This window comes from Corvus hawaiiensis, chromosome 15, assembly GCF_020740725.1.
Source record: "Corvus hawaiiensis isolate bCorHaw1 chromosome 15, bCorHaw1.pri.cur, whole genome shotgun sequence".
In the NCBI taxonomy this organism is placed as follows: domain Eukaryota; kingdom Metazoa; phylum Chordata; class Aves; order Passeriformes; family Corvidae; genus Corvus; species Corvus hawaiiensis.
The window spans coordinates 11,279,309-11,298,894 of record NC_063227.1 but is presented as its reverse complement, the minus strand read 5'-3'; the positions used below and the strand labels follow the sequence as shown (position 1 = coordinate 11,298,894).

Here is a 19,586-nt window from a genome sequence, read left to right as displayed (position 1 = left end):
ATCCCAGTACCCAGGGGCCACTAATCTACCTACTCACATCAGCAATAGAAGGGTCTTAACAGAGATCTGGAGAATGAGCACCTTCACCAAGATGCATACCTGAGCATTGCATCAGCATCACAAGCCTCAATTCAATGTTGCAGTTGCTACCTAGGTAGATGTGGCTGTTTTGTTCAGAAATTGGTGTTTCCAAACCTTTTTTTTTTCCTTTGTTTTGTTTATTTGGCTAGTTTCTTTTTTTTTCCTCCCACCTACACTTGACCAGTGAAGCAGGGGTCCAGCCCAGCATCTTGATGGACTTGGCAGAGTTAGGTCAATGGTTAGCGAGGATGATCTTGAAGGTCTTTCTAACTGAAATGAGTCTAAGATTCCATGATATCTGGAGCTTCAGGAGCACCACAGCTTCTGTGCACTCCCTGAACTGGAGTTTGCAGGAACAGCAGCAGACACAGAACGCAAGCCCTGCCCTGGTCCTACCTGTGGGCAGGAGTGATGTGGAGTCCACTCAGCTGGCCTGGAAGCGCTGACTCAGAGCTGTTGTTCACATGGAGCCGGGTTGGTTGGTGATGCTGCACATTCAGCATCTGCTTGTTGTCCATGGGGCTGCCCTCAGATCCATGGGGAATTGACCTCCTGCTCTGGGCAGGGCCACTGTCCTGGAAGAGAAAGAAAGCAGAAAAACCTAAAATTTATAATGTGTGATGTACATGGAGGGGCTGTGTTGGGACATGCAGTTTGCAGTAATAACATTTTATGTGTGTTGTGGAAAACAGGCATGTGCAGCAGGAAAAGGAAAATTCAGGCTTGACCTGCAGTTAAATTGTGCTGAATCTACACAGCTCCCCTTGGTCCCCAAACAAATGAACTTGCTGTTTCTCCATGGTGAGCCACTGCCAAATATTCTGCATTTACTCTCCTGTAAAAGTGTATTTGCTATTTCTTTAAAAGAAAGGCTCTTTAAGTGAGTCTACTTCTTATTCCACATTCCATCACTCTGAGGGCACTTGTTGTGCTCCTGCCTTCAGGGCCATCACTTCCATTTCCATCAGCAAAACAGGATAAATCCACGCTAGGCAGCTCCACTTGTAAGCTGGGCAACACCTGAGGCCAAGGGACCAGTCCTGGGATTTTCACTTGCAGCTATCCATGTCCACACAGATCCATGTTCGTTTAGGGAGGTTTTCTCCCCAGATAAGATCAGCCTTTTACAGTATGAGCAACACATCAGTCAAGGGTTTAGCTTTGTATTCATATTTCCATTTGCTTTTTAAGTCCCCAAGGTAAACTGTAGAAATCTTTTTGTCATATAACCTCAAGTCAGGAACTCAGATGCCATTAAACCACAAATTTTCCCCATTACTTTACCATTTTACCAATGTCAAACATTACCTATGTGTTATTCCACACACATGGAATTCTATGTATATGGGTTGTTGCAGTGGGGATCCTGCAACATGCATATACCAAACCAGGCGTCCCGTGGAAAGGAAATATATATGGACAGACAGATTCTTGCTAGCTGTTTCAGAGATGTTTATTTCTCCAGCCGCATGGCCGGAGCTCTGCTGAGGAACTGTTCCAGTCACGGGACCAAGGGTCCTTCTGCCCGCGCAGGGAACACAAACCAACCAATGGGAACGAGGCTGAGCAGGGACAGGGAAGCCCCGTGTCTGTGCCCTCAGGGCCCCTCTCCCAGGGCTACACGGCAGGGGAGGGACCCCAACACCTCACCCGTTTTATTTTAATAAAAGGAGAATGAAAACAACTGGATAAACATAACAAGAACAGTTTCAAGACAAAACAAGCCACCCTCCTGAGTCTTTAAATGTCCAATCAGATTCTGTGGAACATCTTAGGGTTGACAGAAGGGAGACAGAACTCTGAGCATGCTTTGTGGGGAAACTGAGGCAGGAGAGGGTTTAACTTCTTCCCTCCCCCTTTTCATCCCCCACTCGGCATTGGAAAGGGATTTTTGGGGAAACAATTGGCAAAAGCATGGTTTTGTGAGGGAAACCATGGGTGAAAAAACGGATTGGGAATACACTGGGGGTAATAGGACATAGGGTAAAAGGGAAAGGTGGGATTAGGAAAGGGAGACTGTAGGGGGGGTTTACAAGGGAGATATTGTCTAACATGACTACGATTTTTAGCATATATACTGCCTTTCACAGAAACACCATCAGGCCCAGTGACCTGCGATGCTTGTAACCCTTTTCTACCTCGTATAATTTTGAATTCCACTACCTCTCCATTTCCCAAGCTTGGGATGCATTTTTCAGGGTTATTCTTTTTAATAGCAGTTCTATGCACGAATATGTCTTGCTGGTTGTCACACCTTGTTATAAAACCATAATTTTGCTTAACATTATACCATTTTACTATCCCTAAGATCTTAGTTACTACGATCTTTTCCTTTTTCTGAGTGGCTGCTGTTTTCTGTCTCACTGCGTCTTTGCTCTCTCTTTCGGTCGCTCCCGTGTTGGAATTGTCGGAGCTGCTGGTGCCTGCGCGCTCTTCCCGGGGTCGCGTTCGGGGCCGCGCGGGCCGGGCCGGGCCGCGCCGCTCAGTTCTCCGTGCGTCGCCTCCTCTGGTCGCAGCTTCGCTGCCGATGCCGGGCGCTGTACCCACGTCTCGGCCGGGCCCCCGAGCGATGACCCCCCCGCGCCCTGCTCCAGCGCGCGTTTTGGCTGGGCGCGGCTCCGCTCCACCGCCACCGCCGCCAGCCACCGCCCGCGTGCCGCCTCTCTCGGTCAGGCATTCACGGGGCTCGCTCCACCACGCGCTGCGCGCGGCCGTGCGGGCACTGCCGGGTCCCGCCGCTCCCGCCGCGCCTCGCTCCGCCACCGCGGCTCGCGTGGCTCCGCCCGCGCGCGGGAACTGCCTCGCTGCTGCTCGCAGAGCGCTCGGTGCACGTGGCCTGGGCCGCACGGTCCCTGCGCCAGGCTTCCCTTCGCCAGGACACAGCTGACATTGCTCAACAGTCTCAGTAACTAAATAATATTCACGAAAATATTCTTCCATCGGCATATATTTTGACTCCAGTATTAACTGTGTCCAAACGGTTTTCCAAAAGCCCTTGGTAATAATTAAATCCCAAGAAACATAGAAAAAGTTCTTAAACAACCATGCCAGGAAGTGTTTCAGTTCTTTTTGAGCTTGAATCAAGCTAAAATTTACAAATTGTTGTTCAAGAATCATTTTAAGTTTAAGATAAATGTCCATATGCGGCTCTGAGAGCCAAGAGTCTTCCCACGGTTCCTCCATAGTTTAGATATGGAATAGCAAAGCAAAACCAAGAAGAGGAATCCAAAGTTTCCAGGGTTTACTCACACAAATCAGTCGCTTAGGGATCGGGGATCGTTCTGCCCGCATTCTCCACCATTATGTTGCAGTGGGGATCCTGCAACATGCATATACCAAACCAGGCGTCCCGTGGAAAGGAAATATATATGGACAGACAGATTCTTGCTAGCTGTTTCAGAGATGTTTATTTCTCCAGCCGCATGGCCGGAGCTCTGCTGAGGAACTGTTCCAGTCACGGGACCAAGGGTCCTTCTGCCCGCGCAGGGAACACAAACCAACCAATGGGAACGAGGCTGAGCAGGGGCAGGGAAACCCCGTGCCTGTGCCCTCAGGGCCCCTCTCCCAGGGCTCCATGGCAGGGGAGGGACCCCAACAATGGGTGTGCTATTAGTCAGTCCCATCCACACCCATAAACCAAGCAGTACCTACTGCTAATGTCAACTGAGCCAGGCTTTACCTGCAAAAACTCACTATGGGGAGAGGAGCTAATTCCAGCAATTGGGAAAAGCAGCAGGAAGCTGGACACAGCCCATGGACACACGCTGGTTGCTATTTCCAGCCATGTGAGTCACAAACATGCCTGGACTGATGAAAGACATAGATGCTGTGTAAAAAGCTGGAATCTGTTTAATCTGGTTTAATTTGTTCTAGGGCAGCTCCCCAACAGAGCTGCCTTCCATCATCTTCTCAGTAGATTGAAGCTGATGAAAAACCAAGCAGGGAAATAAAACACCATCCTGTGAACAAACAACAAAGTGCATATTGTGGGGCTCTGATACAAAGCTTACTTTTGACTAAAATAATCCCATAAATACTAATTGGAAACAAACGTCTATCACTGGTGCACAGGACAACACACTGGCACTCCCAAACCTTGTAAAAACGAACAGCTAAGAGAAGTAAAAAACAGATCCTGCCAGAAAACGGTCTTGGAAGTCCAATCCTTCAGTTCTTCCTAAGGCAAAACACCCATTGATAAAACCAAGCTTAGTTAAGAACTGCAAGATGGTGCCTTTGAGGTTTTTTCCCTACCATCAGCTGAAATCCAGCAAGCTCCCAGCAACTTCCCCAGCTCAGAAACTGCCTGGAGCCCTCTTGGCACAGTTCCCTCCACACCATGCATGCACACACACGTGGGGAAAACTGCTTCCAATATAATAACTTCAAATTGTCTATTAAAAAAGAAATTTTGCTGCCAGGAATAATATAATTTTAACTGTTCCCCAATTTATATGCTTAAAACAAATATATATACAAGCAGGCTATGGGTTTCTAATTCCCAGATTTACATTATCATTTCAAGGGCAATAAAGAAAAGACTCAACCATGACGCAGACAGGAAAAGAAGGATCATACAGATTTTTTGGGAAAAAAGCAATAGCCCATATGGGTGGCAGCACTGAGAGCTATGAAAGCCATTACCTTTAATTATCTGTGCCACATGGCTCAGATTCACACTCCGTCCAGGGTGGCTGAAGGAGAGGGTCCTCTCCTCTGACCTCATGTGCTCCTGCACACTGGTTGCCATCCAGACATTTGCTGGGGAGCATGGGACTGGCAGCTGTTTCCAGCAAAGGACCTCCAGACCATCATCTCCATGGACTTGCTTAGATCCAAGGCAGTTTGTAAAGTGTTGCCCCTTTGTCCCTGTTAAGCTCAGCAATTTGTACATCAAGACCAAATGTTGCTGTAAAGCTAAAACTTATTGCTTGGGCACTCTCCAAAAGGCATGGAAGGCCAGTGATGTAACAGAAAAACAGAGTCCTTCCTGCACTGCTTGGCATCCCCAATTGCCACTAGCTCTCCGTCCCTGTGAGAGGAGGATGTTCATGGTGGTGGTAGCTCACCTTTCCTCTGCTCAGTCATGTTATAAAGCCACAGGTGACCCACCAGCATCCATAGGGATCAAGAGGCTTCTCCGGTAGCACAAAAAGCTGTTCCCAGATCAGAGCTCAGTCTCCTCTTCCTCAAAGGCTGTGAGACCTCTGCAAGACATTGCTTTGTGCAAAACACTCACACATTCACCCTCAAAATCCCAGAACCAGATGGATTTCTTTTCAGTTGTCAAATTCAAGATCAGTTCAAATTTCCCCCCTTTGGGACCTAATTTGCTTTTCTTTGCTGAATTTTCTTCCTGCTTTTTATGGCCTTTTTAAAACTGAGTTCACAAACCCTTCTTAAGGGTGGCCTGTGGACTTTCACCAAGGACAACTCTTTTAGCCTACAAACCAGAAACTCCCAATTTGTTTTCTCATGCTTGGTGGTTTTTTTAAATGCATTTTGCAAAATATCCTATTTGTCCTTCCACCTTTTTTCAACTGCAAGTCCTTAGCTGTAGAGACCACAGAGATTTAGAGAACATCAGACTTCATATTCCGATCCAAAGCATTTAAAGTTCATTCACTTCAGTGTGTTATAAATTAGACTTTTAAAAGACCAGAAGTACAAACAAAATAATTAATCTCCTTTTTCCAGACTACCAGACAGAGATTAAAACTGAAGATTGCTAATTTGAGAGGTCAACATTGGCTCCTAGAACCTCCAAGCAAGCCCCTCCACCCACAGCATGATTTGGAAGAGCTTTGAGCAATGATGGTTTCAGTGCATCTAAGAAACCTTCCTTGGGAGCAAACTCACCAGCTGCAGAGCTGGAAACATCTCCTAGATTACACCTCCAAGCCCCAAATCTACCCTCCATCTGCCCATTTGTGCAACGGTGGTGGGAGATTTGCCCAGACAGGACCAGCAGCAGCTCTGTCCCTGTGATGTGGGAGCTCATCCCCACAGGAATTGCCTGAACCTTGTTTATTTTCCTAATCCTGGGCGTGCTGGTCCTGTTCTCACACAACACATAAGACTCAAACAGAGCTGAAGGACATTAACGCTTGGCTCAGCCCAAAGCAGTTTTCTGTTTGATTGTCTTCAGATCTCTTCTCAAAAACAGAGCACAATGGGCCAGTGTCACCTGAATATCTGCTGCCAAAATGCTGAATTACAGACACAAGCAATGCTATTTATGCACCAGGAGATAAAGCACCCTTCAGCCATAGAGTCACCCAGAAGAGGTGCCTCTTGTGACCTGTGTCCATCATCCAGCAACAGCAGGACAAGCCTGTCTGCTCCAGCTCCTCCTTTGGCTTCTTTCTCCCTTGCTCCAAGCTTAGGTAATTGAGTCCCAATTGATTCTGGCCTCTCCTGGCAGAGGGCTTTCTGAGGATGAAGTTTTACTGCCTTCATTATTTCAAGTCCTCTGTCATGCAAATGTGCCAAGCAATTAAGCCTGAAGACATATCCCAGTACATCCTGACACCCTCAAGCCAAGATTCGGCCTCTGCACAGAAGACAACTGCAATGCTGCAGTCCCTCCTCTCCTTCCCCCAGGTTTTCAACAGTAAAGATACTGTTTCATCTCTGATAAACCAGTTCAAAAGTCCCAGAAATGGAAATCTTATTATTACCCCACAGAAGGGGCGCATGGGACAGACAGCATGGATTTAATTTCAATGCAAGTAAGTGATTTACACTGTGGCCAATGGCCACAGGAACAGGACTGATTCTCCAACAAAAGCCTCAGGAGAAGTCCCACGGGGAACTCTTATAACAAAGGCTGCTCCCAAAGCTTGGAGAAAAGGATAAATTTTAAAAGCTACACTCATTTTAACACGTATTTCCCTATAAGCACAGTTCAGATGTTCTGTGTATATGCTGCTTTTACAGACTAAGGAGCCTTCAATCTAACTTTCAAAAGCTCCAGTAAGTATGATCCCATTACTTCGCTCAGGTCAGAAGATTAAGAGAGAAGGAAAAAAGGTTGAGTCTCATTTACTGAGGCTGGATAAACTGAGTGTGTGGGTTATTTTACAAGACAAATTTCAAATATTCTGCCAAGCTCCCCTTTCAGTGTATACCACAGTCTGAAGGAAAACCTTATCCATCACATCCTTCTCACTACACTCCTTTCACAGTTGTCACATAATACCAAATTAGTTTTTCAGATCTTTTAAAGTAAGAGATCAAACTCTTAAAATCAGATGGTCTTTTCGTACAAAGGCTGAAGACAATGTTCATGTGAACATGACTCAAGCTGGAGCCTGGTGGAGCCCCAGCCCACCCATATCCCCAGGCAGTACTGCACAAAGGCATGTAGTGACAGGACAAGGGGGAACACCTTCACACTGACAGAGGACAGGTTTAGATGGGATATTAGGAAGAAATTCTTTCCTGTGAAGGTGGTGAGGCCCTGGCACAGGTCGCCCAGAGAAACTGTGGCTGCCCCATCCCTGGAAGTGTTCAAGGCCAGGCTGGATGGGGCTTGGAGCAACCTGGTCTAGTGGAAGGTGTCCCTGCCCATGGCAGGGGGATGGAACTAGATTAGCTTTAAGGTCCTTTTCAACCCAAACCGTTCTGTGATTCTGTATAGCACAAGGTACAGCACAAGGCCAGCACACATTTAACCCAGGAACAAATCTCTCACAGTCAAAGAGCAGTAACATTTCTCCACCTTGGAGCGGCCATGTGGATGGCCACCAGCAAGGCTCTGATGGATGTTTTCTCCCACAGCTCCAGGGAAAAGCTCCACCCCCATGCAAATTAAAGAGCTCAGGAGAGACTCCAGCTGCAATGCCAGGATTTTACCCCATAAGCTACCTTGCTCCCCAACAGTCTCTTAAAAATCCACAGCAATGGAAAAAAGTTACCTGTCAAGATTAAAATGTGTTTGCATTTATCTTGCCTGCAGCAGTGCAGAGGGCACATTTTTAACATCAAGTGTGAGAGTGGTATTTACCCAGCAGCCAGAGGAGAGCTTTGTATGAATGTCTTGGTAGAAGAGCCTTGAAATTTCCTCCTTTCCCCAGCAGCAGCAGCAAGCTTCTGCCAGGTGACTACCTCACTAGAGCTAGGCTCAACAACAGTCTAAACCCTAGAGAGGACTTTCCTTCTACTTCCCAGTCTTCAGGGTCACCTTCCAAGCTCAGGAACAGGAGGACATTGCTCAGTGCAGGTGTTGGACTGATGCCCCCACCATGCACAGACTGCTGTTGGATTAACTTTCCCACTGACAGAAAATAATATCCACTACAGATGGAAAAATACCTGAAACCATCACAGCAAGTGTCCACCTGCCCTCCTGCCTGCCCCCTTTCTCCCAGGGAAGATGCTACTGTTTCCATTTCAGTCCATGCTTCCACTGAATCACTTTTCTCACCATCTGGTGTTTGGCTTATAGGACAAAGTTGGTGAGCTTAACACTAACAGGCTATGTCCTGATTTCATGCTTTCCAGCTTACTGTCTCTCTCCTCTTCCTCATTTGGGGAATTGTTGCATTTTCAGGTGTTACCATATCACACTTTCTGATTTTCTTTCCATAATCGTTATCAGCAGCTAATTGAAACTAAAAGCTTCACTGGCAACAAGCTAAGCTTCAGGCTACACAAACATTACATGTGTAAAACCAAAAGGTGCCTACTTCACCAGAATGGCTTATCTGAACACCTCTTTCTGTAAAAACCAGGGTAAGGTACACCAGAAAACACAGCAAAAGCAATAGGTTAACATATTTTTTCATTTTGGAATGCCCCAACCTTTTTTTTCCTCATTAATAAAAAAAGATAAATTCAGGTAGATTCAAAAACACGTCTCAGCCTTTCCCAGCCCTCTGTGGCATAAGCTGCTTTAGAGGATGGGAGCAGCTGCTTCAGCCTGATCATCCCGAAGGACCACAGTGAGCATCCTTCCACCATCCAGTATCCCCCCCTTGCACCACTGGGGATGGCTCTCTCCACATCTGTCGTCCCAGCAGGTTACTCAAGTGACCTCCAAGAGCAGTTAATTCCTTTTAAGTGAGACACAAGGAAAAATGAGAGGGGATAAGCTGTTTTTCCTGATGGATAAGAACAGAAAACACTGAGCTACACCTGTGCTTCCAAACACTCAGCACTTCTGAGTACACAAGCAGCAGTTTCCTTACCTGTGTTAACAGAGTCATCACTGAAACTGGTGTTACCAAGTAAAATAACAGAGTGTATGTCTGTGTTAGCACTTAATCCAACAGCATTTTGTTTTGTCCTAAACCAACCCCCACTGTTATCATTTCAGTATAATTCCTATGTACCTTCAATGAGAACAAATTATTCAAGTTACCTAGACAGAAGAAAACACCATTTTAAAGTTTCCAGTCCCATTTTTTCCCTCCTTTATCCTAATAGTGGTTTTGCCTCTTTCATATACCAGGACTACCAAAACTCACTTAATGCTAATTTATATAAGACATACACAGAGAATTTCACATAAAAGATTACAGCTTCAAGATGTTACAGTGGTACTCAGAAAACTCCTCTGCTTTCAAATGCTGCAATACTGTATCACAGGAAAAAGTAAACACAAGTGCACAGCTATGAGTGTGTAACCTCTTCACCCAGTAAATTAGATCACTGATATTTTGTGGTGTAAAACCCCAATATCTGGGTGTGAAATGTTGCCTGAGCACCCGGAGCTCACAGCTGATGCACCCACAATGGCTGTCAGGATTCAGCATGTTTCTGCTATTAAATCAGTCCTCAAAAACGAGTTGAGAGCTCCCATGGAAAGGAACCCGCATTTGTGCCAGGGCATTAGCTCATCCTTTGTTTTCCCCAAAGCACAAGGCAGACATTTTCCCTCCTTCCGTCAGGAGAGTGCTGGTTCGTGCCCAGCCAGTTGGGACAGGAGGTCTCAGCAAGACTTTCCCAGAAGCAGGCACGGCCCATCCTGCCCTGCGAGCAGGGGAGGAAGGAAGGTCAGTTGCCTTGAGAAAGGAAATTCCACCTCTTCAGCAAGGAGGCTTTAACCCCCAGCTCACAGAACTCAGCATGGCCTATGCCAGGCTTTTGAAAAGAAGTTATGTGTAAGTTTCCTGCACGGCAGCAACCCACGGAGAACTTAAAACAAATACTCCATTTAATTAAAGTTAAATTAAACTAAATCCATTACTCAGTTAATTAAGTGAGGAGACATTCACCCTTAGTAAAAAAAGAAAAAAGATCTAGCAAAAAGCAAATATGAGCATATTTAAGACATTTTTAAAGGTGTTAAAATCAGTGCTAAGGGACATGTTAGCAGCAAAGTACCCTCCCTGCTCTACTGCGGGACAACCACTGCTGTCCCTAGGTGCCCAGAGCTGGGGCACCAGAGGCTCAGACTCCCCTGAAGCCCACATGTAATTTTATTTATGTAATTAGGAGCAAGCATGATCAGCAGTGATACTATTTGTGAGGTCAGGGCAAGTATGAAAAACTCCTAGGAATGATGCTGCAGAGCCCATGCTGCGTGGATGCCACGTGCAACAGAAGGTAGCAGCTCCTCAGTCCTGCAACCACACACATCTGAGCCCCTCTGGCAAGAACAAACAAAGGTGTATTCACATTTCCACTGGCCTGGCTCACACCCAGCACTGGGTTTCCTGCACTGACTGGATTAGGCTGCTCAAACAGCTACACTAAATGCAAGTTTGCCCCAGTTCCTCCTCTTCACCCCCTTCTGGCTGGCATTTTCACATGGCAAGCCACACGCCTTGCACCTGATTTTAGTCAGGACAAACTAACAACAAATCTTTGTGGACTGAGAGCTGGGTGTCAAGAACAGATAACACATAGGAAAAATAATTCGGAAGTGATGAGCAGAAACAGCCTTCTCATCATTCCTGTGCAACTCCCCTGATGCTGTGGAGAGACCAGCTCTTCTCCACTGCCCAGAGCTCATCCCCTAGTCGGGTGGTCAGGCTGGGAAAGCCACTGCTCAGGACGCAGCACAAGAGACATCCAAGAGCACTGACCTACCTCCCTCATCCATCCCCTGAGAATGACATGGGGGCTGCTCTGCCAGCTGAGTAGCACCAGGATGCCGTTCCTGACAGACTGCTCTGGGAAGTGCCTCTCCCTGTCTGCACTGCCAGCGGAAACCCAGCCTTTCACCCCACATAGCTATTTCAGCGAAGCATCCAGATCTGGGAGGACTCGCATCCTATTCCAGCTCTGGCTACGCGCTGCCAATTTAATTTCTGCTGCAATTATTCTCCCACCCACACGCTTGATCTACTGTCAATCAGCACTGACAGGGTCCCCATAGCCCAAAGCCTGCATTTCCAGCTCCCCTGGGCTAGAGAGCTGCTGATTCTGGCAGTTTGAGAATGAACAAGAAAATAAATATGTTCTCTTTTTATTAGCACTGCATAGGGGTATTTTGACTAGCAAGTTGATGCTACAGGAAGCAAAATCAGTGGGATCTCCAGAAACTGACGGATAGGTGCTCCCACTCTCCCCATCTGCTGGGGAGAAGTGGCTGGGGCCCATGCCCACAAGGACATAAACACCATGCCAAGTGAGACTGGGGATCCTAACATATCAGCAGTGATGTCATGTCTGCATGATGGAAATCTTGACTGCTGGCTGGAAAGCTCTGAGCTGCCCTCAGCATGCCTGTGGGTCCCACCTCCACCCATCTCCGTGTCCAGTGGACAGGATGCAAGTCTGAATGTCACTGCATTTGTGGCCTCCTCTGTAGATCCTTGCTGTTAAGGACAGATTTGTCTAGTGAAACCAACTGACAACCAAAGCCTGCGTAAAAAAAAAAAATTCCTGAAGGTGACTCACTCATCCTGTTCAGTATTATTTCTGCTAATTATGAAAAAGCAGCTCTCCAGTTCCAGCTTCTTCAGTTTGAGGGCAGCTATTCCCCACAGTCATGGCATTAATCAAAGTTTTAATAAGGAGGATTGATTACATTCTTGGACTCTGAGTAGGGATTTTCCACAAAGCTCAACTGAGAAACCACAACAGATTTAGAAAGAGGGGAGAGGAAAACTCACTGGCCACTCCATACCTTCCAAGTTCTCTTGCACAGAAGATAACTACAAATTTCACTGCCTTCAAGACAAAGATAATACCTAAACAAACTAAATTGTAATAATAGAAACACAGATTTTCCAACAAATCACTCAGACTGAGGCATTCTGCTTAAGCTCACGTTTCAGGGCCTCCAGCAAGAGTTACTGTAGTCACAAGTCAAGATTTTCAACAGATCTTTGCTCAGGATGATGAAAAAGCATACAGAGTAAAAACCTGGAGGAAGGAAGGATATGTGCTCCACATTACTGCAAAGGCCACTGGGGTAAAACTCTCAAAATCTTTTGCACGGACAACCCCCAACCTCTTTTTGTGATTTGAGGGCAGAATTCCAGCAGAAATTTTTCCCTGTGTTTCAAAGCAGATTGCTTTTTTCCAGATGCAAGGAAGTGCACCTAAAGGTTGCACATATTGAGCAAAGTTATTACTTTACAATGAGATTTTTCCTTCGCACAATCTAGTAAGTGCCTTTGCTAGAGGGGCTGAATGAACACAGCACAGGACAGCCCTGGGTCACCTGGCATTGCTCCACAGGGACTCCAGCCATGCCTGAGAGCTCTGCAGCAAGGGTTGGCTCTCTTGGGTGCTGATGGTCATCCTCAGCCTCACACAGGTCAGAGGACATCAGTGATAACACTTGGGTTAGCACAGCTGTTGGCATGTGTCCCAGGCTGTCAACATGAACAACACTGGAGGCACAGGCCATCTGGGGAGAAGAGTCAACCAGCACATCTTGGGTGCAAGCACCACAACCTGGAGGTGTGCATGGAACCACCTTCACCTCCTCTCTGGGAAACCCAAAAAGCCACTAAGGAAGACAACATATGGAAACAGGCACCAAAAAAAAGAGCAAGAGCAAGGATCTGCTGCCTGTACTTGTGTACCCTTGTTCACACACCTCTCTCGGTGCCCTACCACAAACACATCTGCTTTACACATCTACTCCCCAGATTTACAAATTTTCAGTGTACATCTAGATACAGAATAGTCCATCCCTATCCCCTTCATTATATTCTACAAAACTGTCTAATTTTTAAAAAGATCCATATGTAACATATATTAATAGTCAGATTCAAATCCAATCTGCATTAAACCTCAGAAATGTTGTATCTGGCAGTGGAACTGCTGCACATTTGTTCCTCATTTAATACTATTCATAGGGTTTGGGCACATTGAAGTCTAGTAAGAAAAAATATCTGTCAGAGAAGATGGCTATAACTGATAAATGAAGCAAACATGGCCAGAATGCAAAGCCCAAGCTCACACATCACCCTGTGCTGTAAGTCAGGGCAGGAAAGACAAACAGTCCCGCATGTCGCTGGTGTCCGGTACTGGAGCAGCTCTGCTGGTGCTGCTGTTGTGCTGTGCCTCTACCCAGCAGGAATGCAGAATATCTGCAAATTCCACAACGCTGGAACAGCCAACAGACTCAATGGCCTCACGCTTTGGTCAATTTCTCATTGGAGGATCTCGCCCCATCCTGATCACTCGGTGGGCTCTCTGCTGCTAGTGCTTTCTCCCCATTCCTCACCGAAGGAAACACCATTCCTTGTAGCGCCATCCCCTCTCTTCCACCCCTGCAGCTCTTGCATTCTTTCTGGACTGAGCCAAATGAGGGCTGAGGGGGCACCCTGGGACCCTCATCAGGACACAAGCCTCTCTGGAAAGGAGCAGTTGAGCTAAACCAGCAGATCCTGCACACAGGCATTTTGTAAGGGTTCGAGAAAAAGCATGGAATAGCATATGACATAAACCACCTCTGTGGAGAAGGAGACCATCTGAGCAATATTTGAACATTCAGAGTCAGCCAAAGAGCGCTCAAGTGCTTCTGGGGCAGGCACAGGGGACTATGTCCGCCTGAACTGACATACTTTGGTGTTCTGAGGGCTGCAGGCAGCCCCAGGGCCTCTGCAACTGCCCTGAGTGGGGTGGTCAACCTACAGCAGTGAGAAGCCTCAGCAGGCTCCAGCCCTGCCATCCCTGACCTCGGGTGCCCTGGGAAAGTTGGCAGCATGTGCATCAGCTCAGCACACATTCAAGGGGCAGCCAGACAGCAGGAGCTGCCCTCTGCCTATCTATCCCCCTGGTCTCCTCCTTGTTCCCCAGATATCTCTACAATGTGGACCAGCTCATGCAAAAATTGACAATCCAGTACCTCATAAGCAGAGAAGAAGAAAAGAAACCCCATGCCTCTTTCCATCAAGAAGCCAAAGGAGAGTGAGAGTCACCTTTGACCTTGCTAACAAGCCATAAGTCAAGAGATGGGTAGGAAAGCTGGGGAGACCTGCTCAGCTCCATTCACCGCCTGGCTGCTGCAGGAGACGGGGTAGTAAGGCAGGGCAGGATATAGGCAGAAGGTTCCAGGGAACAGAGCTGAGGACAGAGGGAAGAGAGAAGCTGCAAAGCAGAGAGAAGGAGTGAGAGAGGAAAAAAAACCAAGGCAAAAGATGAGAACATTACAAAAAAAAAAAAAAAAAAAAGAAAAAAAAAGAAAAAAAATCCACCATCATGGGAGGTGAATCACTGTCATGGGATTGAGAGGGTGCAATAGATTTTGGAAGCAGCCAAGAGGCACATCAGCTGAGGTAGATGCAGACAGACTCTGCGCATGCTGTATCCCGGGACGGGCAGGCACCAGGCAGTCAGAGGACTCCCAACAGCTCCATCCAAAATAACACTGACTCTGAGCTTGGTCACGGCTTCAGGAGGGTCAGTGCTGCCCAGCCTCCTTGTGTCCTTGGCAACCTGATCCAGCAAAGCACAGATAGACCTGCATGGAACTTTAAAGCCACACATGGAAAGTCCTTCACTTCTGGAAGGACCGTAGGCAGAGCACAGGGCTTTCCAGACTCCAGACATGGATGTCCTCTCCTCAAAATCAAGTTGGGAGAGCAGCAGGTGTGCAGGGCTGCAGCTGCCATACCTGAGAGTCTGGCTCGATGTTGATCCGGTACGCTTGAGCCTTGCCATCTTCCAGGACAGGGGGTGACCACGTCTTCCCTTCGGCTCTGCAGTGGGAAATTAAGTAAACTCTACTTAAATGGCTTTTAAAAAAGCCCTAACTAAAGCACTCCACTCCAAACAAACAAAATCCACAAAAATCCCAAAGAAAGAAACACGCTCCTTAAACAAAACAAAAAAGCAATAAAACAAATTAAATAAAAACCCAAACAAACAAACCACAAAAGAAAAAAAAAAGCCAAACACATATATAGCACATATTAATTCCCTGGCAGGCCTATATTATATATGCATTTCTCCAAAATTATCCTCAGAAACAGTACAATGGTAAATAGAGAAGATGACAGTTTCACGCTATTAAAACCATGAAGCTCAAAATCATCCTTGAACTACTGGCTCTGTCTCAGTTTGGGGTTTAAGAGACAAACTTATTTTGGTTCAAGAAATCAGAAGACAGGCTCTTGGTAGCTCCTGTTTTTCATATTCCTGGCTTTGTCCCTTTATTCTGCCCCCAAATCCAGAAAGTATTCTGATTACATGTGTGTATAGATATATGTATACATACATACATGCAATCCCTGGCAGGCCTGTGTACTAGACCACATCAGGAATTCTATAAACAGGGACAAGGCTTACACCACCCTGTATGAATCATCTTGACCCTTTCAATAGTTGCCAGACAGAAAAAGCCCTAAAAATACAGTTTCCATTCTGAAATGCATCTTCAGTCCTGCCAAGGCAGAGCACAGTACTGTCACTGTCCAAAGATTTTCCATGTGCCTGACCAATTTTTTCCCCACAAAGGCATCTGGGGGCATGGCTGAGACATGATCTCCAGCATAGATCTCCAACACTCAGGGTATGAGGGAGCTGCAGGGGCCCAGGCAAGGTCCAGCAGGCTCATATACAGGCTTTTCAGGATGCAAGAAGGTTAAGTTGGAAGATGGAAATTCCATTAAGTTCAAGATACAGCTTTCAACATGCGAACTATTTTGTTTATCATCGCAGTCTGTATATGCACCACTTCACAAAAATAGGTCTTGCTCCATGGGCACAGATGCATCCAAGCATCCACTGTGGACTCTCACCCCTGCCACATACCACATTCACTTTCACTTTAATTATCTGCAGAGTCTAAGTTTGAAAAATAAGGAGCATGATTTTAACCCAGGAATTCTTGATGTGATTTTTACCTTTTTCACAACTACACAAGTCAGCAGACAAAGCTGCCTTTCCAAATCTAGGATCCAACCCCTGAGGATTTCAGCTTTTTTTTTTTTTTTTCAGTACTGCCATTATAGCCTTTTCAACAGGGAATGATTACTCTCTCTCTCATAGCTAGATATCTTGTTCTGATAATTTATCTTTACTGTAGTTATTTGATTTTAGGCTGGGACAATTCACTATAAATTGGTCTTTCCAAATGGGACAAAGGAAACAGTCCCTCCCAGGAACATCAGCATTCCCAGCAACCCCGACTTGCTTTTTGCCACGATCCACTGCTGTGTATATTGCTTCCACACTGAAAATCAGATCTGGAGGCCCAGAACAATGGAAATGCCTAATTACATTGGCAGGGATCACCATTATTATTTCCATGCTTTCCTGAGCCAGCCTGATGAGAGCTCGCGGTGCCCCGAGAAGGGTCCATGATAACTTTCCCCCCACTCAGCTCTGGAACCCACATGCCAAACACAGCTTAAAGCATCCCAAAAGACTTCAACCTGCCAGTAAATAAGAACAGAGCTTCAGAAAGTGATTCTGATTGCAGAAGATAAGAGCGATAGCAGTAAGTTCATTCTGTGTGAAGGTAGGGCATTCGGTCACCAGTATTGCCCGCACTTCCCGGTTCTCCATACCCCTGACAGAGATCACACTGTCTGTACCAGAAAGCAGATAAACTTGTGCATTCTAAAAGTCATTATGGGTATATTTACACTTAATGACAGACATGGACAGACTTCAGTTTGCATGGAGAAGCCCATTCACAGTTAATGCTTTAATGACTGAACTCAAGGCTTCACCATCAGTTCTGCAGTGACCAGAAGCCCTTGGTATAATGGAGACCAATTCTGAGAGCTTCCAGTGACAGCCTGAACAAAACTAGGCTCACATTAGACCCAGCTTTCACTTGAACTATACTCAAACAAGCTGATACAGCACAATGTGGGCTCCACTTGGCACTTTGAAAGGCAAAGCAAAGGTGAATGGGAGAAACACCAGCCTCACCAAAAAGAAAGTCAAGTTGTAAGTTTGATGAGCATTTATGTTTACACAGGGAGACTTCCTCTTTTCCCTGGGAACAGCAAAATACCATGTAATCTGAAATAATCCAAAATAATTAAGAGATGACTCTGCCTGAGAGAACAATGCTACAAGCAGATACTGCAGGAGGGGCTGATGCTTGGAGCTCATGCTCCAGCCCTGGCTGCAGGAACACCCCATGCCCACAGCCCCAGCAGGACCAGCAGCACACGGGTGCCCTGCACCTCCCAGAACAAGCCCCAGAGCAGTGGGGACCTGGGGGTCAGCAGAGTCACCCCGAGACCCCCAGCAGCAGGGTCACCCTACCAATAGTCAGAGCTTTGTTTTTAGGCAACAGCAAAACCCCAACACACTTTTCATACGTCATAGGCAACAGATCAGGCATCACTCAAATGTTCTGAGTTGCTTAATTTACAGCTCAGGGACAAGAAAAGTGTTCTCTGATGTGTTATAGGGGATTAAAGGCAGCTATGGGAAAATCACTACCCTGCACTTACACCACTTTGCTCTCTTAATGGCAGCTAGGACAATCCCAAGAAAAATACCTTCTCCTAGGTTAGTGCAAGGCCTTCCACACAGGGCTTCGTGGGAAATGGACCCATTAACAGAACATCACTAAAAAAACAAAGTTGCAGACACCTTTTATCCCACCATTTGTTTTCTGAAAGTTTAAGAGTCATTCTCAAAAGATTACTTGCATATGCTCACATATTTTACCAGAATGTTTTTTCACCTGGTAGTGATCTGCAAGTCTCACTCTCAACATTTGTAGAGCTGCTTTTAAGTTGCAAGAATTCCTGTGTCTTACCAAATTTCTGATTTCTCCATCCCCTTAAAAACTAACATTTATCACTTGGGAAGTGCCAGTCTGGATCCAGGTCACTGCCATCTGTGACCATGCAGCCGCAAACCACCAGAATAATCATGTTGCTATATTTCGCCTGCTTTCTTTGGGGGGTGACTCCACGGTCCTGCCTTCATCTGCTCTTCATCTCCCACCATGGCGCATCATGATGCTCACAAGTGATTGTTATCACTGATATGACCATTAGCCTTCTAGAAGCTTAATTCAGTCTAGAAGCAGCTACAGCCGATACTTCAAACTTCCCAGGATCGTGAACCTCACCACGATAACCCTAAGGCGTTGGATCCACCCTCTGCAAGGCAGGTGAGCAGCACAGGAGCTGAGCTCTGCTGAGCACCCCGAAGGACCCAGCTCGTCCAGACTGTGTGAAGAAGTTGCAGGATTTCTCCTCCTTCATTCCTCTCAGCTGAAACCACTGTGTATTGCTCTGGAAAGCTGCCGGTTTTCCTCTCTATTAGTCTTCAAGGAGCTCCAGAGGGGAAGCTGTGATTCATTTTTTCAGTTGTACTTTTACTGGAAACTTGAGAACATACATTGTCATCCTTCCCATCTTCCAGCAGCTTGCCTGTGCTGCTCACAGCTAACAGACCCCAACAAAATCCCCAGGAGCTGAGGGAGACGGAAGGAACATCAACTGCATGATGTTCCAGGGACTGTTAGGGTTACACGTCCAGCAGATTCATTGCTGGGCTTTCTCACACAGAAACTTTTAGAGAAAGTCCATCTCTGTACAAAGAGCAGGAATAGATAGAGAATCTTCATAGTCAATTCTCCAAGCAGACTCAGCATTGGCATACACACCAAACAAAGGGGGAAGAAACTGCTTCCATGATTTATTTTAGATAGAAGGAATCAAAGCCAAACCTTTGAGGATTAATTCTTTGACACCACAGTCAGGAAATAAATTCAACTCAACCACCCTGGGGTTCTTAGCTGCACCTGGGGCCAGGCAGATGCTTCCAGTCTTCCAGCATCAACCTGACCCTGTGCACAACAGCCCTAGTGCTATCACCAAAAGAAAGGGCTGGAACTGGATTGGACTGGAAATCATAAAATTGTGAAGGTTGAAAAAGCCCTCTTAGACCATCCAGCCCCACTGTCACCCCAGCATTGCCAAGCCCACCACTAAACCATGTCCCCAGGTGCCACATCTACGTGTCTTTTAAATCCCTCCAGGGATACGAGTTCCCTAGGCAGCCTGTTTCAGGGCTTGACAACCCTTTCAGTGAAGAAATTTTCCTTAACAGCCAATCAAAACCTCCCCTGGCACAACACACTAACACACTTCTTGCCTCTTAAGGAATTTGTTGTA

The 19,586-nt window shown here is 46.4% G+C and overlaps 1 protein-coding gene across 1 annotated transcript in view; it reads right to left on the bottom strand.

Moving 5' to 3' along the window:
• Positions 1 to 19,586, bottom strand: part of PDLIM4 (PDZ and LIM domain 4) — a 47,278-nt gene that overhangs the window by 9,735 nt on the left and 17,957 nt on the right. The window contains exons 3-4 of the mRNA XM_048320086.1: positions 15,107 to 15,191; positions 478 to 656 (exon numbers count right to left, since the gene is read on the bottom strand). Coding sequence (XP_048176043.1) covers positions 478 to 656; positions 15,107 to 15,191 — 264 coding nt within the window. The remainder of the gene's footprint in view (positions 1 to 477; positions 657 to 15,106; positions 15,192 to 19,586) is intronic.